The 25,056-nt window shown below is 52.8% G+C and overlaps 9 protein-coding genes across 9 annotated transcripts; 6 read left to right on the top strand and 3 right to left on the bottom strand.

The window, feature by feature from the left end:
• Positions 1-724: 724 nt before the first annotated feature.
• A1O5_11791 (V-type proton ATPase subunit A) lies at positions 725-3,395 on the top strand (the record flags this gene model as incomplete). Its single annotated transcript, XM_007752361.1, has 2 exons — positions 725-2,978; positions 3,046-3,395. 2 exons carry the CDS (start codon positions 725-727, stop codon positions 3,393-3,395), a joined length of 2,604 nt encoding a protein of 867 aa, XP_007750551.1.
• Positions 3,396-3,551: 156 nt separating this feature from the next.
• Positions 3,552-4,546, bottom strand: A1O5_11790 (uncharacterized protein; the record flags this gene model as incomplete). Its single annotated transcript, XM_007752360.1, has 2 exons — positions 3,552-3,723; positions 3,777-4,546. The coding sequence occupies 2 exons, from the start codon at positions 4,544-4,546 to the stop codon at positions 3,552-3,554; spliced, it is 942 nt and encodes a 313-aa protein (XP_007750550.1).
• A 643-nt stretch (positions 4,547-5,189) lies between these two features.
• Positions 5,190-6,053, top strand: A1O5_11789 (large subunit ribosomal protein L40e; the record flags this gene model as incomplete). The annotated part of the gene is made up of 3 exons (XM_007752359.1): positions 5,190-5,339; positions 5,557-5,727; positions 5,856-6,053. The coding sequence occupies 3 exons, from the start codon at positions 5,190-5,192 to the stop codon at positions 6,051-6,053; spliced, it is 519 nt and encodes a 172-aa protein (XP_007750549.1).
• Positions 6,054-6,585: 532 nt separating this feature from the next.
• A1O5_11788 (uncharacterized protein) lies at positions 6,586-7,590 on the bottom strand (the record flags this gene model as incomplete). Its single annotated transcript, XM_007752358.1, has 3 exons — positions 6,586-7,352; positions 7,421-7,475; positions 7,546-7,590. 3 exons carry the CDS (start codon positions 7,588-7,590, stop codon positions 6,586-6,588), a joined length of 867 nt encoding a protein of 288 aa, XP_007750548.1.
• Positions 7,591-9,191: 1,601 nt separating this feature from the next.
• On the bottom strand, positions 9,192-10,574 carry A1O5_11787 (uncharacterized protein; the record flags this gene model as incomplete). The annotated part of the gene is made up of 3 exons (XM_007752357.1): positions 9,192-10,075; positions 10,131-10,280; positions 10,358-10,574. 3 exons carry the CDS (start codon positions 10,572-10,574, stop codon positions 9,192-9,194), a joined length of 1,251 nt encoding a protein of 416 aa, XP_007750547.1.
• A 1,281-nt stretch (positions 10,575-11,855) lies between these two features.
• Positions 11,856-15,955, top strand: A1O5_11786 (uncharacterized protein; the record flags this gene model as incomplete). Its single annotated transcript, XM_007752356.1, has 5 exons — positions 11,856-12,403; positions 12,456-12,588; positions 12,637-14,200; positions 14,252-14,448; positions 14,498-15,955. The coding sequence occupies 5 exons, from the start codon at positions 11,856-11,858 to the stop codon at positions 15,953-15,955; spliced, it is 3,900 nt and encodes a 1,299-aa protein (XP_007750546.1).
• A 708-nt stretch (positions 15,956-16,663) lies between these two features.
• On the top strand, positions 16,664-20,096 carry A1O5_11785 (translation initiation factor 5B; the record flags this gene model as incomplete). Its single annotated transcript, XM_007752355.1, has 3 exons — positions 16,664-17,161; positions 17,212-19,796; positions 19,853-20,096. 3 exons carry the CDS (start codon positions 16,664-16,666, stop codon positions 20,094-20,096), a joined length of 3,327 nt encoding a protein of 1,108 aa, XP_007750545.1.
• Positions 20,097-20,842: 746 nt separating this feature from the next.
• On the top strand, positions 20,843-22,612 carry A1O5_11784 (C-22 sterol desaturase; the record flags this gene model as incomplete). Its single annotated transcript, XM_007752354.1, has 4 exons — positions 20,843-21,008; positions 21,065-21,215; positions 21,277-22,525; positions 22,577-22,612. 4 exons carry the CDS (start codon positions 20,843-20,845, stop codon positions 22,610-22,612), a joined length of 1,602 nt encoding a protein of 533 aa, XP_007750544.1.
• A 1,015-nt stretch (positions 22,613-23,627) lies between these two features.
• Positions 23,628-24,970, top strand: A1O5_11783 (uncharacterized protein; the record flags this gene model as incomplete). The annotated part of the gene is made up of 2 exons (XM_007752353.1): positions 23,628-23,735; positions 23,807-24,970. 2 exons carry the CDS (start codon positions 23,628-23,630, stop codon positions 24,968-24,970), a joined length of 1,272 nt encoding a protein of 423 aa, XP_007750543.1.
• Positions 24,971-25,056: the final 86 nt, after the last annotated feature.

Raw genomic sequence — 25,056 nt, 5'->3', positions numbered from 1 at the left:
CGAGCATAGCGTTGGCGTTTAAGGGAGCATTGACCAGTTACAATGGCGTTGTCTACTGTTTTTGCTGGAAGTTCTGCTTCTGGTGGACTCTTGGTGTCTCCATCCAGTGTGTAATTACGCTTCAGGGACAACGACTGAGCTCTCCGGAGAAAGGGGTTCATTGTGGGCCCAAAACTATTCTTTCGGTTGAGATAGGAACTGGTTGGACAGGTTGCGAAATGAATGAAAGGATGAGTCTTTTGGTGTTGACAAAGAAGTGGCCGAGGTATAGAAAGGGAATTGTATCTTTTTCGGGCTGAGTATCAATGAGGAAACCGCGAAGAAGAGCTTGATGGATAGAATCATCCGACCAAGAAGGGTTCTCGATGTCTATGAAATACAATTCATGACTGTTGTCCCCCTTGTGCTGTCAGGTTGGTCATGTTTCAGGACGACAATAGGGGATGCTCAGGGATGCAACCAGCCTTGTCGGCGGTGGACTCTCAAATGCTCAACCGTAGTTCAGGCAGAACCTTTAAGCGGCTCAGCGTGCCAAGGCAGCGACTGAACTGCGATGCAATCATCGAGGTGACACCTCCGCCAGGTATCAGGCTTCGACATCTACCCTACGAAGCTCTCAAGTCGACACAGCGAGCTATCCCAGCTCCCTGGTGTCTCTTGTATCTCGAAATCCCTTACACAGCGGCCTGGGCGGCCTTGTCCTCTCCCTCAACACCCGTCCAGAATGGCCCATAAAGACACCCTCTTCCGCTCGGCGAGCATGTCCTTAACCCAGCTCTACATCTCTAATGAGATCGGCCGCGAAGTCGTCTCTGCCCTGGGTGAAGTTGGTGTTGTCCAATTCCGCGACCTCAATGCCGAGACCACTGCCTTTCAACGCACGTTCACTAAGGAGATCCGCCGGCTAGACAACGTCGAACGCCAGTTCCGTTATTTCAAGGCCCAAATGGACAAATCTCAGATCGAGATGAGGAGTCACTGGGACTTCGACGAGAATATGCTTGCGGCTCCACAAGCCAGCGAGATTGATGCTCTTGTGGAACGCGCGGAGGGTCTGGAACAGCGCATCAGCAGTTTGAATGAAAGCTATGAGACACTCAAGAAACGCGAGGTCGAGTTGACGGAGTGGCGATGGGTTCTCAAGGAGGCCGGTGGTTTCTTTGACAGGGCTCATGGACAGACTGAAGATATCCGAGCAAGCCTGGATGAGGATGATGCTCCTTTACTGCGAAACACGGAGGCTGAAGAAGGCAGAGCTAACGGTGATGCCGGTCAGCAGCAGCAGCAGCAGCAGCAGAGCTTTGCTGTCATGAACATCGGGTTTGTCTCCGGAGTCATCCCTCGTGAGCGACTACCCGCATTCGAACGCATCTTGTGGAGGACCCTCCGCGGCAACTTGTACATGAATCAATCTGAAATCCCAGAGCCCATCATCAACCCCGAGAACAACGAGGAGATCCAGAAGAATGTCTTTGTCATCTTTGCCCACGGAAAGGAAATTATTGCAAAGATCAGAAAGATCTCCGAATCTCTAGGTGCAGATCTCTACACCGTCGATGAGAACAGTGATGTTCGAAGGGATCAGATTCACGAAGTCAACACTCGTCTCAGCGACCTTGCGAGTGTCCTCCGAAACACCAAGAACACCCTCGATGCGGAGCTCAGTGCCATTGCTCGATCTCTCGCTGCTTGGATGATTGTCATTAAGAAAGAGAAGGCCGTCTACAATGCTTTGAACATGTGCTCTTACGATCATGCCAGAAAGACTTTGATTGCGGAAGCTTGGTGTCCCACCAATACTCTGCCGCAGATTCGACGTACCTTACAAGATGTCAACGACCGGGCTGGATTGTCTGTGCCTACCATTGTGAATCAGATTAGGACGAACAAGACTCCACCCACTTACAACAAAACCAACAAGTTCACGGAAGGTTTTCAAACCATCATTAATGCCTACGGTACCGCCAAATATCAGGAAGTCAACCCTGGCCTCTACACCATCGTTACGTTCCCGTTCCTCTTCGCCGTAATGTTCGGTGACTTCGGACACGGATGTTTGATGGCTATGGCCGCAACAGCGATGATCTACTGGGAAAAGCCATTAGCGCGGTCCAAGCAGGATGAACTCTTCGCAATGGCATTTTACGGTCGCTACATCATGTTGATGATGGGTATCTTCTCCATGTACACCGGCCTCATGTACAATGACGTCTTCTCAAAAGCATTTACTCCTTTCCCCTCCGCCTGGGAATTTCCTGAAGAGGGCCGCCCAGAAGTTACAGGCCATCTCAAGGGCAGCTATCGGTATCCATTTGGTCTGGATTGGGCATGGCACGGCTCCGAGAATGACTTGCTCTTCAGCAACAGTTTGAAAATGAAACTGTCTATTCTCATGGGTTGGGCCCACATGACTTATGCTCTGTGCTTCTCCTACGTCAATGCCAGACATTTCAAATCTCCCATTGATATCTGGGGCAACTTTGTGCCTGGAATGATATTCTTCCAGGCCATCTTCGGATACCTCTCTTTCTGCATCATCTACAAATGGTCCATCGACTGGCCAGCCGAAGGTCGCAACCCACCGTCCTTGCTCAATATGTTGATCCAGATGTTCCTGTCACCAGGGAATGTGGAAGAGAGCGAGCAGCTTTACTCAGGTCAAGCAGGCGTTCAGGTATTTTTGCTCTTGATTGCCGTCATCAACGTGCCTATTCTTCTACTCTTGAAGCCTCTGTATCTGCGCTGGCAACATCAGAAGACCGCTGCTCAAGGATACCGCGGCATCGGCGACACTAGTCGCGTCACGCATGCAACGGATCTAGATGACGACGGCCATGAAAATGGCAACACCAACGAACGGCGCATGAATGGCCGGCCAAGTGAGGATGATGACGAAGGCGCGATGATCACTGAAAATATTGGAGAAGAAGAGGAAGAGGAATTCGAGTTTTCGGAGGTCATGATCCATCAGACTATTCGTAAGTACTTCCCTATCTCCATACTCGTACCCCGTTATGACAGCAGGACCTGACGTGATGGGATCAGATACGATCGAGTTTTGCCTCAACTGCGTCTCGCACACGGCTTCGTACCTGCGGCTTTGGGCCCTCTCTCTTGCTCATCAACAACTCTCCATTGTGCTGTGGAACATGACACTGGGAAATGCATTTGGCGTCTCCTCCGGCCCCGTACAGGTTATCATGCTCGTTGTCACCTTTTACTTCTGGTTTGTGTTAACTATTGCTGTCTTGTGTGTCATGGAAGGAACGAGTGCGATGTTGCACAGTCTCAGGTTGCACTGGGTGGAGGCAATGAGTAAGCATTTCATTGGGGAGGGTGTTCCGTTTGAGCCTTTCAGTTTCAAATTGTTGTTAGAGGAGGAACCAGTGGATTGAGCTGGTAGACGGAAGGAAGAATCCCAAGAAAGGATGTCGGAAGCGAGTATAGGCTGTAGATCACATATAACATAATCCATCCTTCGATCCACGCCTCCAACGTGTGCCATTCCTCCATTGTCCCCTTCTCTCTGTTCTTGAGCCTTCAGTTTGCCCTTACTCTTGCTTGACACTGTCCCAGACCTGTTGAACCACTTCTCGGACCCCATCCTCCAATCCACCTTTCTTTAAAAACTCGCAGGTGTCCTTCAACTGCTTCTGACTGCTCACACCGATGATCACTCCATCACCATGCGCCCCGTCCAACATGCTATCCCAAAACGCCCATCTAATCGCAACCTCATGACTACCTAACCCTCTCTGCTGTGCTGCATCCCTGACCTCCTGCACCGCACTCTGCATCTCCGTGCCTCCATATAGAGCCGGACTCGCTGCCCCGCCGGAGTATCGGCACCCATTCGTGACCCGCTGGGCGAAAAAACTCCAGCGGCAGTGGGACTGTAGGCGTAGAACACGATCCCTTGCTCGTGGCAAAACTCGATGAGCTTTTCGTTTGCGCGGTCGAGGGCGTTGTGTTCGCCCTGGTATACCGCCGGTCGCCTCCACCCGTGTTGATCGCAGAGGCGTAGAATCTCGCAGACGTCGTCGAGCGTGTAGTTGGAGACGCCCCATTGCTTTGCCTGGCCATTCGCCACGGCGCTTGAGAGTGCGGAGACCGGGTCAGACAGCGGCACAGTCTTGTCTGGGTAGTGCAGGTATATCGTGTTCACCGAGGACATGTGCAGGGCGGAAAGGGAAGCAGAGATGCTCTCCTGGATATTCTCGGGCTTGTGACACCCTGGCGCAGAGAGGACTTTGGTGTCGACATGTATCTCTGGAGATCGCTCGGTGATGATATCGGTCTCGGCCTCATGTCTATGCCGCAGCAAGTCTAGTGCTTCGCCTAGAAGCTCTTCACTTGTCCCCGGCGCCTGGGGCGGGTAGCGACGGGCAGTGTCAATTGTGTCGTGTCCGTACGAGCCGAATGTGCTGAGAAGAGCGGCTGCTTCTTCCGCGGTGGTGGTTCTGCAGAACGGGTCGCTGGGGGAGCCAAAGTTGGAACACCCCAGGATTAGTTTGGGCGGTCGTTTCGGCGTTGTTTGGGACGCCATTTTCAGTGTCTTCGAAGGATGAGACCACTCTATACAAACGACAGAAGCGGTAACAAAAGAGATCAATTGCTGGAATCTCGCTCTTGTCGACGTGAACCTCGGCCCCGTGTATTCCTCGATGTTGTGATATGCCGAACAAAACATCTAACTGTTTGGACGGTTTGAATGAAAGTATATGAGAGCTTTTATATACTTGTTGACTTTTTATACATGCGAAACCTCTCACGCACTGACGCTCAATGGAACTTGAAGAGAAGACCCTGGACGCCTGACCTGAGTTTGCACAACGTGAATGAAGGTCCAATCTTATGCTCATGCATAAAACAGAGACTTTGCGGCATAAATGCTCTGTATATTGCAGAGGATAGAGAGCATATCCGATAACTTGTCAATACTCATCCGGTCACGGACGAACGTCGGGCAATGCCTAGGGGCTGTTGCAATATCCAAGCTCGAAGGAGTGCTCTGGTTGCCGCCGCTGGGGAGATGGTCGACGAACTTTGCTCGAGAATGTCCAGAAGCCCCTCCATGCCTCTGGGGGCTTACTTCGCACACCATGTTTTCTACAATATCATACAAAAAAACAAATAGCCACAGGAAAAAGCAAGGCTGATCCATTTTCGTGACGAGGCTGAAAGATCTCATGCGCCTCACCTTCCATTTTGGTAAGGCCAGTCTTGGCGCCAAATGTGCGTCCACAATCAAAGGTTGTCTCGCCACCCCTCAGTCTTCGATATCACCGCTTGCAACATATTCAACCAACATTGCCAGTGACCAGAAGATCTTGACAAGAGTAAGTTTGCGATCCGTATATTCGAGCAAGAATTTATCCGTTTTCTTTTTGCTGACTCCCGTTTCCAGTGCAGATGTAAGTTGCCTGAAAAACCGCCAGCCCTCCCGAACTTTTTCGAAATATTCGGCCACTTGCGAGATTTTGCAAGAGCTGTGTGTAGGAAAAGAGTTGAGCAAGTGCTGATGTGACTTTTTTCGGGTGAAATAGCTTCGTCAAGACCCTCACGGGCAAGACCATCACCCTCGAGGTCGAGTCGTCCGACACGATCGACAATGTCAAGTCCAAGATCCAGGACAAGGAAGGCATCCCGCCTGACCAGCAGCGCTTGATCTTCGCCGGCAAGCAGCTTGAAGACGGCCGTACTCTGAGCGACTACAACATCCAGAAGGTACGCTACGTAGCATTCCCCCTCCCCCCCTCTTCCTGCTGAAGGAGGGCATCAGACACCCTCCCTTCCCTGCTTTTGAGGCAATTTGGGCTGTGCCACCCCTTGCTGACCCGCGCGCTCTCTGTTAGGAATCCACCCTGCACCTCGTCCTCCGTCTCCGAGGCGGCATCATCGAACCCTCCCTCAAGGCTCTCGCTTCCAAATACAACTGCGAGAAGATGATCTGCCGAAAGTGCTACGCCCGTCTGCCCCCGCGAGCCACAAACTGCCGCAAGAAGAAGTGCGGCCACTCCAACCAGCTCCGACCAAAGAAGAAGATCAAGTAGTGGTTTGCGCCGCTGGGCAATTGTGTATTTTTTTTTTGCGTTTGGGGATGGCCCGGTCTCGTGTGGAGGTGGACTGCATGTTGATTGCGGAACTGTGACAGGGTGCAGCAGATGCGGGGTCCAACGACGAAGAAGAAAAGAGGCTGTCGTTGTTGCCTTTTAAAATGATGCGTCGTAGAAAATCCAAAGACAGCTTCCCGAGCACGAAATGGATGCCGCGAGCTGGACAGGCTAGATCGTCAATGCAGCTGCTTTCCAATGCACGTTATGTCTCATTCTCAGAGTTAGCCACGTGAACGTCAGTACGTCTGCCAGGCCACGATGTGATGAGTCCAAAGAAATTCTGGCAGTGAAGCAACGCTGTTTGGACAGTTTATCGTCATTGACTGAGCCCAACCAAGCATAGGAGGAAATCTGGCAGTTTCCTGTGTCCTCGTAGTGTTGATACATTATACCATTATAACCCATGTGTCCGTTAATATGTCCCCCAAGTCATCGATAGCCGCGCTCATGCCAAGGGCCAAAGGCTCCGTTAGAACAACATCTTGCTGTCATCATCCTTGGCTGGACTCTTGTGACTAAAGAACAAGATCTTAATGGCGATCGCAAGGCCGGCATGCAGCAACACCACGGCCAATAGCAAGATCTGGCTGATCTTTTTCTCCGTCGCACTAATCACCGGATACAAGTTCTTGACCAAGAAGAACACACTGACGGCGTAACCCAGCCCGACAAGGGCGTAGTTGAGTCCATTGAGTGGTGACCACGAGACCAACGCCACGGCAATCCAGAATAGATTGCTGTACCCATAAAGCGCCCAGCATTCCACCAGTTCGAGAGACTGTGCGCCAAACCAGCGCAGCGCGCCCCAGAGCCCCAGGGGGATAAGCAGTGTGTATCCGTAGATCAGGCCCGCGGCGCCGCTAAGCAATTTAAAGTCATACTCGAAGTGGTTTTTCCCCTCGGTCGCCAGCTTGTGGCTTATTGTCCCCGTGAGGAACAGAATTACCACGACGGTGGTCGCGATCCAGAATGGGCCGTAGAGGTCAGGGTTTCCGTCCATGATGTCGAGAAATGGCGGCGTGTTGGGGATGAAAGGAAGGATGGCGGAGCGACATCGGTGCAGCACGGTGGAGGTGTCGACGTCGAAGAATTGGGCGTAGAAGGACAGAGACCAGAGCATGTGTTTCTGCGGCATGGAGGAGGGGTCATTGCTGGGCAGGTTGGCTGGATTGACGGAGCCAGCTAGAAAGGGAGTGTCGGGCTGGATTTTGCGGTTCGAAGAACTCGATTCGAAGTCTGAGAGCGCGCAGTTAGTTTCAAGTCGACATGGTGATCGGGGGTGTGATATTAGGGGAGTAACGCACTTGATGAGTGGAATTCGAGGTCGTCGTCTTGGAGGTCAGTGTGGCCTAGGTCACCCTGGTTGGTTGTTAGTTTCCAATCCGTGGCAGCCATGCACCGAGCGGGCAGAGGAAGGGGAGAGTCATACTTCTGCGTCGACATCGACGACGACATCATAGCCTCTGTTAGCCATGTTGAGTGGCGGATATTGACGGCGTGGGAGCTTGAGAACAGTGCTGGTGCTGAAAGAGGATGAAGCGCAAACACGTTGCCTGGACGAGTGATCTCCAAGGCCGAGTACATACTAGAAAAAAGAAATGTTTGTAATTACCATCGAACGCAGGATTATTAGCCTTGTAGATTAAGTCATTACAAAATTGCCAAGCAACATCTCAAAGGGCGGTGGTCAGCTACCAGCCTTGCAAACCAGCCTTGCAGCCTTGCAGCCTTGCAGCCTTGCCAGTATTTGTTCTCGGTACCGAGGACATGCTAAGGACACCTGTGCTTCTTATTCGTCTTGCATGTACTCTGTACTTTTACTAGAGCATGTCACACCGTCATGAAGGACACATATCAATGATGACTCCCCTGACAATGTCTGATTCTCCAACCACGAACTTTGCAGCTTTCAGCCAATGTTCCAGCAAGCGTAATCGTAGACTCGAACACTGTCTTGTGCTGGATTTCTCGCTTCAAGAACTCATTGTGTTCCACGTGAACGCGGGGAAGAGAACATTTGCAAGACTGGGATCTCCTTCGGGCATGTTATCAAACTATGTGTCGTCGGGATCATGCCTTTGCACGCCCAAGAGCTCGCCGGCCACGCCGCCCTCCGTGCCTTCGCCAGAATCCCCATGTGTGCCGGAGGCGATGTCGACATTCGCATTTAATAGTTTTTACCCAAGTAAACTCGATATATCTAGAGGCACCTTCCTCCCCCTGATACATCCTCCACGCCATGCCTACCCGCTTAGATAGCAGTAGCGGTAATCAAGACAGGCGCCTCCCACCTGGTAGTACTTCTTTTCTTCCCTTCATGTGTTCAGTGATGCTCTTCTTCGCTATGCTCTGTCTCCCACTGACAGCACGCGTTTGCCGCCTCGCTCCCAAGCAAGTCGCGTGTCACAACAGCTTCAGCCTGCCGTGGTTTGCTTATTGTTCTGAGAAGATTCCTTCATTGCCTTCAAACGCGATCCTCCATCGAGACATGACAGGTACATTGGGCGTTTCCCATCCAGCGCAGGCAATCAAGCCCGATGATAAGAAAAGAAAATCTGTGCTTCAATGATGAGAAGCAAACGCGCCTGAGGGCAGAGGGTTTAGATTTCAAAGACAGTCTAGGATTCTGACTTTGGGTGCCGCTGTGCCTATTGCACACCGGCTCCCACCCAACGGCATCGATCTTGATGGGTTTCACTGTTATTGGCTAACCGGCAAAGGAATAAGTTTCCGCCAAAAGGTATGCCAACGGCTCACGCTCTCGCTGACTTCACCCCCAGTCAACGTCGACATAGAGGTCTTGGAAACAAAAGGGTTGACATGGGTCAAGGGTGGCTTAGGTGGGGTTGTGTGATGGTGATGCATGCAAGGGTGGATGGCGGAGTGGGCTGCCTCTTGGGCCAAGGAAGATTGTCTTTTAGCGTGGTCGACTATTGCTTGTCAACAGTAGAATAATGACATGAAGTAGGTTTATTACCTCGCTTATAGAGTATCCTCATGCTTCGGTGCTCATTGGCCTAGTCAGTGCAAGATTGGATGCATGCCGTCTTCCGCTCGTCAACCCGGGCGAATAGTCTACCGAGTTGTGGAAAAGAATGCAGATGCAGTCGACATGATGGACCACAAGATCCTGTCGTGGCCCGTCTTTCGCAACCAGATTGACAAGACTCCCACCAAGAGGACGGCGGTCACTGACGCGGCTGATTTCCTATGTTTATAGAGCAATAGAGCTCTCTTCCGCATCAGCTCATGGCTGTGGAGCTGCTGGATTTGCTTGTGGCAAAAGATCTTGGCCTCGTCCAGGCTTTGAGGTTGAGTGACAGAGCGAGATGTTTTCAGAACACTGTAACGTGATAGACGCCACCAAATAAAGCCAGGCAAACTTTGGGGAGGATGATGGCGAAACAAGGCTACCGCATCTTGGATTCGTGCATCAATGTCGAAAGTCTGGGGTAGTTTGGATATCACAAACGTGAGAATGTCGGACTGATCAGCGGGCATCTCGAGCAACTCCGATCGCCTCGATATTGTAACCGCAGCAAACAAATAGATGCTCATGATTGGCTCATGGGCAAGCAGGAAATCATACAGCCTGGCAATGTCGGCATAGTCGTAGATATCGTGCGCAAACAGGGAATGGGTGGCCGACAAAGCAAAGATATTCTCAGCCTGGGCAATGTGATTAGCCAGTTCAGGATCAGCAGACATCACAATAGCCGATACCAGCTCGAAATGTCTCGTGGCAGGTGTGATTGTCGGCAGCATGTAGTCGCGAAGACGGAGCAAAGAGATTCGTGGAACCGCAAGCATGGCCTGGCGTTTTCCCATCACGAGAAGGAGTACTTGTACGACATCGTGGTAGCTCTGAAAATAAGAAAGAATGGGATGGCTCCTCAACGTCGAGACAATCAGCTCGAAGAGCTCTGTCTTCTTTTGCTCAAGCGACTGTTCGGATTCATCTAGTTGCATTCAGCACAGTGACACAGTGTTGTTGGAGGGAGAGGTGGCGCAAACCTTTCGGGTAGTATACAAAGGCACGATCAACATCGAGTTGTACTTGATCCTCGTCCGGGTGACGGGGCAGGGCTCTCCAGTGATGCCGATTTGAGTGCTCTGGCTCGGTCGGTGGTGTGCCTTCAGGCGTGCAACCCAATAGAATTGGCCCTTCCAAGTTCATGCATCAGTTCAGAGTGCCACGGAGGGTATCGAACCATTGGTGGGCAAGGAGGGAGGGGACATACAAGCTTGCCGGCGCAAATCGTCGGTCAAAAGACCGCCGGTCGAGGTTGCAAGCTTGACCAGGGCGGCGAAATCTCTTTGTCGACAGGCATCCTGGATCGCTTCGGCCTTGTCAGGGCCTTGCAAGTCTGCCGACGGGGGCTTTTCAGCAGAAGGCATGGAAGCTGTCAGTTGCTTCTGAATGACAGCTGCATCCACGGTGTCGGCGCCGCGATGCATTGTGCCTTATTTAGCTTGATCGGACGATCGCCATCTGTGTGTGTTGCGAACCGTGGGTGGGTTTTAAGCGACGGCGCGGGCGCGGGCGTAGACGGGCTAAGTGCACGCCGCTCTTTGGGTCGAGATTGAAACAGGCCAAAAGCAGACAATGGCCGTGTCACCTGTAGTCCGCCACGACGTGCATGGGGATGGAATTTGACGCGGGTGGTGGGTGACAATGTGACAGGTCACACAAAGACACAAAGCGGCCGGTTTGACCCCTGTCAGATGTCAACTTTGTCCACACCCAATCCCAAGCAGTCGCCAAAGGGATTCATCGCGTCATGGATTGTTCAGAGGGTGTTGAGGCTCACAGGTGAATGGGTGCGAGGGGGGTTTGTTTGATGGATGGTGAGAGGGAGAGGGAGAGGGAGAGGGAGAGGGAGAGAATAAAAGTGAGTTTAGTAAGTGTGTTTCGTCGTGACCTTAGTGAGAGACTTTAGTACGTTGCTTTAGTGAGTGCCTCTACTTGGTGAGTGCCTTTAGTGAATGCCTTTAGTGAGTGACTTTAGTGAGTTTAGCTTAGTGAGTGCATGTCCGTGGGCGTGTAAGGGGCAGACCGGGGCAGAGTGGCGGACTCAGGACTGTGCAGAGGAGAATCGGTGGGGAAGAAAAGGAACCTTGAAAGGCTCCAAGCCCTGCGTTTGCCTGTGGCTGCTTGACCTGAATGACCTGCATTCTGCTTGTGCTCGTCTTCTCGCCGTCGCCGCCCTCGCCCTCGCCCTCGCCCTCGCACCTGAAGGGTCTCGAAACGACAGGCTGATTTCACATCCAGCCGCACTGTCTGCGTGCATTGCTTGCATGTAACTCTCATGCTGGATGAACAGATGGCGATCCAGTCCCGGTCGGGCGCAAGGCCAGATTTGCTGCTGTCCCTCATCGTCTTGGACCGCCAACCCCGTATTTTGACCGCTGCATTCCTCTGTCCACACAATATCTCCCTCTCTGGAGACTACTAGTATAGGGAGAGAACGGGGAGAAAGGCAGACAGAAGCACCATCCCAGATTCCAACCAAGCCAGGGCGCGGTTGACCCTACACATAGGCTACGGGGTATATCAACCTGAACCGTGGCGCCCTTGCTTTCCCCTCGTCTTGTTTCTTCAGCCTCTCCTTCTAGTAACACATCCAATCCAAGGATTTGTCTCATCGCATCATCACAATCATCGGCTTTGCTGTTGTCTTCAACCTGTTTGCTTCCTTGTGTTCTCTTACTCAGGTCAGCCGCCTCGTCTGGTTCACGATGGCCTACAGGGCCCCTCCTCATGGGAGAGAGCTGAACGCCAGAGGGGACCAGCGCCGACTAGCTATCCAAGACCGTGTCGGTATCTTGTCTAGGACTCTCAGCTCAAGCTCCAGCATCAGATGGATCCTCCCTGCACGCATTCGTTCTCCTTCTGACAACGACGTCGTCTTTGTTGGGCCAACGTTCGTCCAGCTTCACGAGTTCAAGGACAGCGGACAGCTGGAGGTTGTGACCGCGAAGCTCGACTTTGGTACCACAATCACCGATGCCAAAATCATCTCGGCAGAGTTGAAGTCTGTTCCTATTGTCGATGCCATATTGAAACAAGAGCGGGACCAGGAGCAGTTCAGCATTCGTGGCCAGCCAGTCAGTGACACGCTGCCGCCACAAATCCTTGTCCTCATCACAAAAGACAATGAGTTAATCTACGTCTATGCGAGAAAGGACGCTGGTGGAGAGGTCAGACTCGTCTTCGCAAAAAGGCCCTTCTTGGGCGGGGTCGACCTCCCCTCAAGGCAGTGTCGAGATATCGCCGTTGATCCCGAGTATACCTGCCCAAGCCCCATCTTGCGTTCCGGTGTCTAATTGATATCTCAGATCCCGCGCCCTTGCCGTTGCTTCACCATCCGGCTACTTGGGAGTCTTCAAACTTCATCACGTGGACGAGATCAAGTCGGAAATTGACGCCTGGGATCCAATAGATCCTGCTTCTTTCCGTCCCTCAGAAGAGGTATGTGACCCTGTCCTTGCCAACGTGTGCCAGATCTAACCATTACAGCAACGCTTTATCCAAGTCGCTGGTAAAATTTTGATGATGACATTCTTACGCAGCCCCGAGGACGATCCTACCAAGGTCATCTTGCTCCTGTTGGTTTACTCCGGAGAAGCGGATCAGGGGACACATCAATACCTCTACAGATGGGATACTCGCCAACCACTCCAGACAATCCAAGCAATGACCTGTAGTGGACGCAAATTGAGAGAAGACCAACTGCCCTTGATGCTGATCCCGTCAACGCGGCCTTTTTCGTACATTGTGGTCATGGCAGCTGGCATCAGCTACTATGAGAATATTCAGTCTTCTCAAATGAAGCGAGTCTACTGTCGATGCATGGACAACATGAATACAAGTCTGGAGTGGGTCCAATGGGTAAGACCTAGACGCCACAACCAGTACCTCGAGCGGTGCGATGATATAGTCATCCTTCGAGAAGATGGACTTTTGAAGAACTTTCTCATTGACAAAGCATCCAGCACAAAGTTTAGCACCAACAACACGATTGGTCATCTCGGTTTCAGCGTCGATACAGCATTCTGCATGCTGTCCGGCCCTCCAAGGACAGGCGGTGATATCATCATAGTGGGTGGCAGTTTGACTGACGGAGGTGTCTTCCATGTATCCGCCCGAGGGTCGCCAGAGCGCATTCAGCGTATCGAGACGCTCGCCCCACTGAACGACATCGCCCTTGGACCTCCAATAGCAGTTGATTCCCAAGACTCTGCCGTGTGGCAGGGCACGCCAGGCAGGCTCTACGCCTGTTCAGGTCGATGTGATAGGCATGGCCAAGTGTCAGAGATTCGTTACGGCTTGGAAGCCCAGATCGGTTGGGAAATGTCGTTCCCAGAGGCCGCTCTGGTTGAGCGTCTGTTCAGCCTGGAGATACCCGGCACCAACGAACTACTGCTGCTGGCCTCTCATACAACGAACTCGTCAATGGTCGTGTTTGAGCTAGAAAACCAAGAGATCTCACTGACTGATGCTGAAAGCCACCCCGGATTCGATTTCGGCCATCCTACGCTTGCTGCAACCGTTATCGATCAAGACACCGTGATACAAGTCACCACCCGTGGTGTGCATGCCATTCTTATTGAGGCCGACGGTGAAGTTGGCGAGTTGAACCACCTCGGATCACGTATTGCGCATGCGGCCTTCTTTGAAGGCGATCGGGCCATTGCTACCACGAGCCGTGTCACCTCGGGCTACGAGCTCTGTCTGATTGACATCGAGACTTCAGAGGACGGGGCACTTCGTTTCATGCCCGGTCAGCCTCTGAGACTGAAGCATATCCCCAATGCGATTTGTTGCGTTCAGGTGCAGAACACGCAGCTGGTTTTGATCGGTACATCAACTGGAGAGGTCTTGGGATATACTGATACACTAAAGCTTGCCTTCGAATTTCGAGTCCAAGACCTCAACACTAAAGTCGAGAATGCTGCAGTGGCTTCCGTTGTTGCGTTAAAGCAGAACACAGCCGGCCCAACTCTTCTTTTATGTGGACTCCGCTCGGGCACTGTGATGTGCTTGGAACTCAGGGTTGACTGTCAAGACGGTTTGAAAACAGGTACGAGATGGAGATATCCGGTAGACGTTTTCAATCCTGACACCCCGATAGTCCTAAGGTGCGACGATGTCTACCACATCGGAGCAACTCCTGTACAGATTGTGCAAGAGAAAAGTCAATCCGGGAGCCTAGAGAACCCATCTGCGCTCGTGCTTTGCGAATACACCCTTCACCGCGTCACGCTCCATCCTAACTCTGCTTTGGTCGACTACACAATGTCTCCTCTATGGGTGACGGATCGAACCAAAGTAAGTCTGGTTTCATCTGTATTCGGACTCTTTCTAACTCTGTGACCAGCCCTCAGCCCAGCCTCTGATCAATGCAGTGCACCGAATCCCTAAGCTCGAGTCAGGACACGAACACCCGGGGGGCTTTCTGATTTGTGCTGTCGCAGAGGATTTGCTGTTCTGTTCTGTGATTTCTCAGGAACACGGGATTGCAAGACACTTGAATCTCAATGGCGTCCCTAAACGCATGCTCTACTCGCGGTTCCTCCAGAGGTTTGTGGTTGCATTCTCCAGAGAAGGCGATCCTACGGAGGTTCCAGTCAGAATGCACACCAGTGTGCCTCTCGATGGCGAGAAGGACATTTCCGACCAACCGTCAAATAAGATTCAGAGAGTCGGGCTACAGCTCATCACTCCTAATCTGCGGTATCCCACATCGAGGGATTCTGAGGGTACCACCTTTGCAACCATCGTGACTGGAGATGACAGTGATGTTGTCCACGATCTCATTGATTGGGCACCGACAGACGGAAACAATCACTACGAATGGCTGGTACTTGCTATAGAGCAGTTGAACCCTATTCCGGGATTGCGAGGGCCTGGTCGGGTTGTTTGTGTCAATGCCAAAAGCTTGGGCAAGGGCAAGCCTGATGCGAGCCCCAAACTCGCATTCAGCAGCCGAGAGCCTATCACAGCCATTTGTGCGTACAAGATGTCATCTCTCTTGATTGCTGCCGGCAGAGAAATCGTCTTACATCATCTGGACTGGGCTACACGCAGATGGAAAACGTTGGCAAGGCACGCTCTTCCGTCATATGCGAATGCTATCTCATGTCAGGGGTCGCTCATCTGCGTGGCCACACAGCAACACTCCTTCTTCGTTCTCGTGGAGAAGGATAACAAATTGCACCATCGCGAGTGCGACACCAAAATGAGATATGCGAAAGATATTGTCGTCTTGGATGGCTCCACTGCCGTGTTCGCCTCAGCCGATGTAGGAGTCACGAATATCATCGGCTTCTTAGGGTTGAACAAGGAAACCACAGAAACGGCTCCTGCCTTTCACGCGGCTGTTCCGGGCCACATCCACCGCTTTCGATTGGATACATCACAAGGCCTTCGAAAGACTGACCGAACTCGCTTCTACGGCTGCACCATCGATGGAACACTTTTCCACTTTGCGCTTCTGAAGCATAGCGAGTGGAAATTACTTCACTTCATAGAAGAGATGAGCTACATGATCAGGAAACCGATCAAGGCTGTGCCCATCGAGAAGAAAGACGCGGACAACACGAGGTATCTCTGGATGCCTCCGGCTTTCAGGCCTAAGGATATGCATGTCCAGGGAGACCGACTGCTCATGATGATCGAGCAAGGTCCATACAACCTTCGAAGCGTTCTGAGAGGGTCAGACAGGATGGACAGTTTCAAAGCTTTGGTCGAGGAGATCTTGGGGGAGGCGGAGGAGCCCGTGGAGGCGGTGATTGCTTGGATAAGAAAGTTGATGAGATATCCACCACGGTCATAGTGGACGGCATCCACAGAAAAGAAGGGATGCAGGCTCCTATGGGCTTGGGCTGGTTAGATTTGAACTGAGAGCTCTCCGAAGGCCAACAGGCGCCCAGGAGCTTCCTGCTCCAACGTGGTTGACGACGTGCTCCGGGGAAGGGGATGAATGTTTTGATTACTGCACGATGATGACGAACCTTGCGGCTTTGAATGCATGACTGTGTCCCAAGTAAGGTCCACTTGAAGTTGAGACACGAATAGCGTCTCGCTATAGTTGTGATCTTGAGTCATCTCTGTATGCTGTGACTGTAGCCCGAGCTTCAGCAGCCACAAGGCTGTCGTCTCTCGTGAGAAGCAAGCGCCAAGCCAGGCAGCGATGCCGAAACTCCGCCCACCAGCCCACACAGCGTCTACTGAACGTCACTTTATTTTTCCTTTAATTGCCCCACCATTCCCTTCAGCTTGTTTGTCAACCGTGTCCATTGCACCCAGGATTCGCAACGACTCAATCCGGTTTCCACTTGCCGTCTTCGGTCAAAAAATTGTGGCGAAGAAATAAAAAGATCTGAACCCTCTGGACCAATAGCCATCATTCGCTTCGACGCCACCGTTAGCCCGAGTGCCTCCCCGCCAATCTTGACAAAACCTGCACACGACTTTATGTCGCCGCCTCTCAATCGTGAACGCTTCATATCCCTAAGACCAACCCCCCAACACAACCATTTCAATGGCGCCTAAGAAGAAGGGCGGCAAGAAGCAGGCTGACGACTGGGAGAACGAGCTCGGTGAGACTGCCGATCCGATTGCTCAGGTCACCGAAGATGCAAAGATGGCAGAAACAGAGAATGATGCTGCAGAGGGGATGAACGGCGGGGGTGGGTTGCTGGCTGCTTTGCGCAAGAATAAAGATAGGCGTGCGAAAAAAGGCAAACCGGTTATCAATGACTTCGTTGAAGGCGAAGAAGCAGATGGTATTGCCGCTGCGCAGCCTGAGAACGACCTGGATGCCAAAGGCCCGACGGAAGCAACCTTCGAGGACGATGATGATGTCTTCGCTGGCAATGCTCATAAGAAAGCCAAGGGAGGCAAAAAGCAACAGGACAAGGACGAGCCGGCTGCTCCCGCCGAGGAGGACGAAGACGCTGGCGAGGCTGGTGGAATGAAGTCCAAGAAGGAGAAAGAACGGGAGAAGAAGGAACGTGAGAAGCAGAGAAAGAAAGAACAGGTAATTAGGGAGTCTCTCTAAGTCATCTATTCTAGATACTAACAGGAAAGCAGGCGGCGAAGAAAAAGGCTGTCACCCCGGCACCAGCTCCCAAGGTTGAGGAAGCCAAAGCCGCCGTGCCTGAGAAAACCGAAGCTCCAGTCGCCGCCCCGGAGAAAGAAGAGAAATCCAGCAAGAAAAAGAAGGTCCCTGCGCATCTTGCTGCTATCCAAAAGCAGCAAGAGGCCCTCGCGAGACAGCGAGAAGAACAGGCCAGAGTAGAAGCCGCTGAAAAGGCGGCTGAAGAAGAGCGCCTACGAAAGGAAGAGGAAGAGGAGAGAAAGAAAGTCGAGGCCAGGCAACGAAAGAAAGAAAAAGAAAAGGAGAGGAAAGAACAACTCAAGAAAGAAGGCAAACTCCTCTCTGAGGCTGACAAGAAGAGAAAGCAGCAACAAGATCTCCGTCTCAAGCAGCTACTTGAATCTGGCGTCAAGGTTGCAGGTTTGACCGAAAGCGTCGAAGAAAAGAAAAAGCCTGCGGTCGACAAGAGGCGAAAGGGTCCGAAGAAGGAAGAGATCGATCTCGAAGCTGCTGCAGAAAGAGCGAGACAAGAAGCCGAAGCTGCTGAAGCAGAACGCCAGCGTCTGGCAAAGGAAGCTGAAGAGGCCGCCGCCGCCGCCGCCGCCGTCGCCGCTGCAGCAGAGGCAGAGGCTGCAATACAGGAAGAGTCTTCGGAGCTCGACGATTGGGAGAAGGCTGCTGATGAAGATATTAAGGAGAGCTGGGATGCTGAATCAAATGAAGAAGAGGAAGAGGAAGAAGCAGAAGCATCCCCCAAAGCCGGTGCAAACGGAAGCGCTTCGAAGACGGCTACTAAAGCCGGCACCAATGGAGCAGTGACCAAGCCTCCCGCAACGTCGAGCTTACCATTGCGGGAGTCGAAACCACCACCAAAAGAGAGGCCTATCGAATCCGAGACGGAATCAGAAGAGTCATCTTCAGAAGAGGAAGGCACTGTCGCCCAGCGAGCAGTGGCGAAGCGGAAAGCAGAAGCAGCCGCCAGGAGGGCGAAGGCTCACGAAGAAGCCCTTGCTGCCCGGTCTAAAGATAACCTTCGTTCACCCATCTGTTGTATTCTGGGCCACGTCGACACTGGCAAAACAAAGCTTCTAGACAAAATTCGACAGACCAATGTGCAAGAAGGCGAAGCAGGGGGGATTACTCAGCAGATCGGTGCGACTTACTTCCCGGTGGACGCCCTGAAGCAGAAGACAGCCGTTGTCAACAAAGATGGCAAGTTTGAGTTCAAAGTGCCTGGACTGTTGGTCATCGACACACCTGGTCACGAATCCTTCTCCAACCTCCGATCTCGCGGTTCTTCACTCTGCAACATTGCCATTCTGGTCGTCGATATCATGCACGGCTTGGAGCCGCAGACGTTGGAGTCGATGAAACTGCTGCGAGACCGCAAGACACCTTTCATTGTGGCTCTCAACAAGATTGATCGTCTCTATGGCTGGAAGAAAATCGACAACAACGGCTTCCAGGACAGTCTCGCCTTCCAGTCCAAGGGTGTGGTGGCCGAGTTTGAGAGTCGACTTGCCGAAACCAAGCTTGCCTTTGCCAAGGAGGGCTTCAACTCCGAGGTCTTCTATGAAAATAAAGATATGCGCCGATACGTGTCACTGGTGCCAACGTCGGCGCATACGGGTGAAGGCATTCCGGATCTGCTCAAGCTCCTGGTGACATTGACCCAGGAGCGGATGACTTCCAGTCTGATGTACCTGTCCGAGGTGGAATGCACCGTCCTTGAAGTCAAAGTGATTGAAGGCCTCGGTACCACGATTGATGTGGTGTTGTCGAATGGCGTGCTTCACGAAGGCGACCGGATTGTGCTTTGTGGCACCGACGGGCCTATTGCTACCAATATCCGGGCGCTTCTGACCCCTGCTCCGCTCAAGGAGCTGCGTCTCAAGTCACAATATGTGCACAACAAGGAATGTAAGGCAGCGCTAGGCGTGAAGATCGCAGCCAATGATCTGGAGAAAGCCATCGCCGGTTCCCGGTTGCTCGTAGTTGGACCTGAGGACGACGAGGACGACTTGATGGACGACGTCATGGCGGACCTGCAAAGTCTGCTCAGCAAGATATCCAAAGACAACCGAGGTGTCAGCGTCCAAGCTTCTACTCTGGGTTCCTTGGAGGCTCTGTTGGAATTCCTGAAGCAGAGTAAAATCCCCGTTGCCAACATCGCCATCGGGCCGGTGTACAAGCGAGATGTCATGATGGCCGGCACCATGCTGGAGAAGGCGAAAGAATACGCGGTGATGCTTTGCTTTGATGTCAAAGTCGACAAGGAGGCACAGCAGTACGCGGACGAGAATGGCATCAAGATCTTTACGGCGGATATTATTTATCACCTGTTCGACAACTTTACGAACCACATGAAGGAATTGCAGGAAAAGAAGAAGGAAGAGAGCAAAATGCATGCCGTCTTTCCTTGCGTGCTCAATCCTATCCAGGTGTTCAACAAGAAGGATCCTATCGTGGTGGGCGTGGATGTGGTTGAGGGCAGTCTGCGTCCATTGACACCAATTGCGGTGGTAAAGACCAATCCCGTAACGGGTGTGAAGGAAGTCATAACCCTGGGCAGAGTGTAAGTGGCCAACGTCCGGCTGGACAAGGTACAAGCAACTGACAATTGGAATACAGATCATCGATCGAACGCGAGCACAAGGCCATTCCGCTCTGCAAAAAAGGACAGCCGTCGGTGGCAGTCAAGATTGAAGGACCCAACCAGCCCATGTACGGACGACAGCTGGAAGACAAAGATACTCTGTACTCTCTGATTTCTCGCAAGTCGATCGACACGCTCAAGGAATTCTACCGAGATGAGGTGACGAGGGATGAATGGGCGTTGCTGAAGAAACTCAAACCCGTTTTCGACATTCCTTAGACGAAGGGAGCATGAAATCACGGTATGCGACAAAGGGCGTTTGGAGGAACGGAGAAAAGCATGACTTGTGTGCATTTTTGGGAGGGGGGGGGCTGGAGGTACCAGGACTAAGGGCATGCCAGTAGGAGGAGTAAGGTCTTGATCAAGCCGTTTGGTGCTGGAGTGCTTTTCTTGCTCCTCTTTCAATGTTTTTGTTCCGCAGCTCCGTCATATGGTTTTGTAGGCCGTTGAATAGAACACGTCAGGAGATCGACTGGGTGCTCTGATACTCGGGGTTGGTGTACTGGGTACAAGTGCTTGTAGTTGTACACAATATCGACATCAGTCCACTGTGCGGCGTTTCACTGGTGATAAGCTAATACATAGTGTCGCCATCCGGGAGGCTCATGTACCGGTGCGAGATTGGCTTCGCACCACCCGTCGCCGCCCAATGGAAGGAGCTGTTGCCCGACTAGAGCAAATTGGGCGGTGAGTGATCCAGAGCCCCAGAATTTCCCGATTGACACTGTCGGCTTTCAGACAAAACTTCATCTTCTCTCCTTGGTGGCGGTTCTTGTTGTTGTTGTCGTTGTCGTTGCTGCTGCCGCCGTTCGACTTTGGGACACATTCACACGTGTTTGAAGAGGAGGGATTTCAACGAACAGTCGTCGCCGTTGTCGTCCTCGTCACGCCGTGCTGCCTTCTGCAAGGCACAGAGCCCCCATTCGATCGGTCCCTCGGCCCCCTTGACCCCAACCAAATACGCCATGGACGTCCTCGCAAATGCCACAAGCTTTACCTCTCCTCTCGCCAATGCAGACCTGAAGCTTCAGGCCGCCCATGCCTCGGGCGTATTGGGCAGAGTGTTGGCGCAGCTCAATCTTTGGACCGTCCTCTTGACGATTGTCTTACTATTGGCTACCTACGATCAATGTGAGCGCCCGGTCACGAGAGACCCGGTCTCGCGCGGGAATTGACGATTTGTGCAGGTAGCTACCAATGGCGGAAGCATGGCATCGTCGGCCCAGCGTGGAAAATGCCCTTCATGGGCCCTTTTCTCGAATCCATGCGCCCCGACTTTAGAAAGTACAAGGAGAAATGGGAGAGCGCAGAGCTGAGCTGCGTGTCGGTCTTTCACAAGTACGCAGGATTTGTGTTCGAGTCAAGTGACTTGCAGGCGGGTGCTAATCACGGTCTCTAGATTCGTTGTCATTGCTGGAACCCGAGATATGGCGCGAAAAGTCTTCAACTCCCCGGGCTTCGTCAAACCCACCGTCGTCGATGTCGCTCCGAAACTCCTTCGTCCCACCAACTGGGTCTTCCTGGATGGAAAAGCCCACGTCGAGTATCGCAAGGGATTGAACGGCCTATTCACACGCCAGGCGTTGGAAATGTATCTGCCTGGCCAAGAGGAGGTCTACAGCAAGTACTTCAAGACCTTTCTTGAAATGTCCAAGGAAAACAATATGAAAGCCCAGCCCTGGATGCCCGTGTTCCGAGAGCTCATGTGCGCCGTGTCGTGCAGAACCTTCGTTGGACATTACATGAACGACAAAGTGGTCAAGAAGATTGCCCACGATTACTACTTGATTACCGCCGCACTGGAGCTGGTCAACTTTCCTATCATCATTCCATTCACAAAGACCTGGTACGGCAAGAAGGCGGCCGACGTGGTGCTGGACGAATTCGCAAAGTGTGCGGCCAAATCCAAGGTGCGAATGGCCGCGGGCGGCAGCATCACATGCATAATGGATGCGTGGGTCAAGCAGATACAGGATTCAGCAAAGTATCGAGAGCGGGTAGAGCGAGGCGAGAAAGTCGACGAGTCCGAGAAGCCACCTCAACTACTTCGAGACTTTACCGATTTCGAAATTGCCCAGACCGTCTTCACTTTCCTGTTTGCGTCGCAAGATGCAACCTCTAGCGCCTGCACTTGGCTGTTCCAGATTATGGCTGATCGACCAGAGATCCTCGACAAGGTCAGGGAGGAAAATCTCAAGCTTCGAGGCGGCGACCGCAATAAGCCGTTCGACATGGATATGCTGGAATCGATGGTTTGGACCAGAGCGGTGGTCAAAGAAACGTTGCGATATCGCCCTCCAGTCATTTTGGTGCCGTACGTGGCTAAGAAGGATTTTCCCGTGACTGAAGGCTACACCTTGAAGAAGGGATCCATGATCATTCCCTCGATTTGGCCGGCGACCCATGATCCTGAAGCATACCCCAACCCGGACAGTTTCGAGCCGGAGCGATGGATTACCGGGGATGCCGACAAGCAGGTCAAGAATTGGCTGGTCTTTGGCACCGGGCCCCATTATTGTCTCGGACAGACATACGCTCAGCTGAACCTAATGGCAATGATCGGGAAAGCCAGCATCCTGTTGGATTGGGTGCATGAGCCTACGCCCATCAGTGAGGATATTGAGGTTTTTGCCACCATTTTCCCTCAGGTGAGTCCAACGCTACTTACGGAATGTACATGTTGCTTACATTTATGGCAGGATCATTGCAAGCTGGTCTTCTCTGAGCGACCATAGAGTGTCTGTTTGTGGATAACATTTTGCGTTTCAGCGATAGACTTTGTTGCTCGGGCCAGATCTACGTCGGGAATGTACATACTCAGCCGGCGGTGTCGCACGACCAGTTGTATCGGGCACGGCCACGTTGCAGTGGCCCTTTGGGAGGTATCGAATCGCGTTTCGGCGCAGACGTCGAGGCGGCGATTTTGAATAATGGGGTTCCTAGGCCCCAATTAGAGTGTACGGGGGATTTGCACGTAAAAGAACAGTATGGGTGGTTGTACATAGTTAGCCAGGAATGTGAGTGAGCTTGGATAGCCTCCATTCTTTCTTAATAGCAGTTGAAGACGGATGTATGCATATACCCCGGATATGAGTTTGTACAGAGACGCATTGATGGACGTAAGAGAAGAGCCTTGTATGTATTCCCAGTTCGGTCTACGCATCAGGGGCCTTCTTGATATATAGAAGTCGACAGGCAAATGGAAAGAAGAGGGTAATATAATACGAGGGAATAAGTTTCGGCAATTGCATTGTCCTCGGATATCAATTCCGCATCATCTCGCTTATCGTCTGGGCTATTTCTCCTTTTTCTTGTCCTGGGTTGTTGACGCCGTCGTTCCAACCCACTCTGTACTACGTACAATGTGACATTCAACACAGTGTCGGTCGGGATACCTGTACATCATCATTGCTCTGTCTTAGCCGACTGGAAACATAGTATTGAACCCAATCTCTCCTCTCCTCTTTCGACAGTCTAGGGCCAGGGCTCGACAAGCTCCTCGTAACGCTCACCCTTGCCATCGATACGCCTACATCAACTCCAACTGAGCGGGATAGCAGCCCAGAGGACTCGCCGATGTCAATACTGAGGAAATGCTAGAGTGAGGAAGCTTGTTGGCCACTGTCGGCGTATGGTCTCCGGTGAATCCCCGGGCTGCTTTCCGGCGACATCTACTTAATCAGTATCCATGCTGACGGAAATTGAAGAGCACGAGAGGTCATCTAATTTTGATATCAAAGACCAGCAGCCATGGTGACGCCGTTTCCTCGCACGGCGGCCAGGATCCTCTCTCGCGGAGCATTTAAGACAAGGGCATTCTCAATGACCAGAGCGCGAAGCGTGGACTTTACTCATGCTGTACGTGTTACCTATGCGGCATTGCCAACAGTGCAGATGCTGATCGAGATCTTTTCCCCCCACCACTGCAGGTCATCGGCGCGGGAGCAGTCGGACTCGCCGTCGCCCGTCAACTGGCCGCCAGGACGGGCACTTCGACCATCCTGATCGAACGACACGGCGCCGTGGGCACCGAGACGAGCAGCCGCAACTCCGAGGTCATCCACGCCGGGCTTTACTACGGGCCGGACACGCTGAAGACAAAACTCTGCATCCGTGGGCGACAGATGCTGTACGCGCTGTGCGAGGCACAGGGCATCCCCTTCCTGCGCACCAAGAAGTGGATCATCGCCCAGGACGCGGTGCAATTCGCCGAGCTCGAGGCCCTGCACGAGTTTACGCGGTCCATCGACGTGCCCACGCAGTTTCTTCCGCGCAGCGAGATCACGACCCAAGAGCCCGATGTCCGCGCCGGGGCCGGCGTGCTGGAGTCCCCCACGACGGGCATCGTCGACTCGCACGCCCTCATGGCCTATCTAGAGGGATCTTTTGACGAGCGGGGCGGCGACCAGGTGCTGCACACCGTCGTTGAGAAGATCGAGCCGCTTTCCTCCTCCAATGGGAAGAAAAGCGCGGCAGGATCGGGATATGCCATCACAACGCGCTCCCGTGACGGCGCGGGCGGGCAAGACACCATCACAGCCGAAACACTTATCAACTGCGCAGGCCTCGCCGCCGTCGAGGTCTCCAACATGCTCCTCCCCGCGGAGCGGCATAGGCAGGCCTACTTTGCCAAGGGGAGCTACTTCAGCTACTCGGCCTCACACCCCAGGCCCAAAACCCTACTCTACCCTGCCCCCGTCCCGGGACTAGGCGGGCTGGGCACACATCTAACCCTCGACATGGCAGGCCGGATCCGATTCGGCCCGGACGTCGAATGGGTCACCTCCCCAAACGACCTGACTCCAAACCCCGCCCGTCTGGCGGCCGCCATCGAGGTGATCAAGACGTACCTGCCCACCATCGACCCAGCGGCCATAGATCTCGACTACTGCGGCATCCGGCCCAAGTTAGGCCGCACGAGCGGCACGTACGGCAAGGACGGACGGGGCTTCGCCGACTTCTACATCAAGGAAGAAGAAGGCTTCACGGGGTTTGTGAATCTCTTGGGTATCGAGTCGCCTGGCTTGACTAGCGCGTTGGCCATTGCGGAGTACGTCGATGAGATTCTGTACGGTGAGAAAGCGAGCGTTTGATTTGACACCGCCGGGAAACGTTTATGATCAATATGCAAGGGGCCAAAGGAGGAAGGAGGGGTGTCTGCAAGGACAGCTATATATGT

Source organism: Cladophialophora psammophila (assembly GCF_000585535.1).
Source record: "Cladophialophora psammophila CBS 110553 chromosome Unknown aczJe-supercont1.28, whole genome shotgun sequence".
Lineage (NCBI taxonomy): Eukaryota > Fungi > Ascomycota > Eurotiomycetes > Chaetothyriales > Herpotrichiellaceae > Cladophialophora > Cladophialophora psammophila.
Note: the sequence above shows the minus strand (reverse complement) of the source record. Positions and strands in the feature narration are given on the sequence as shown.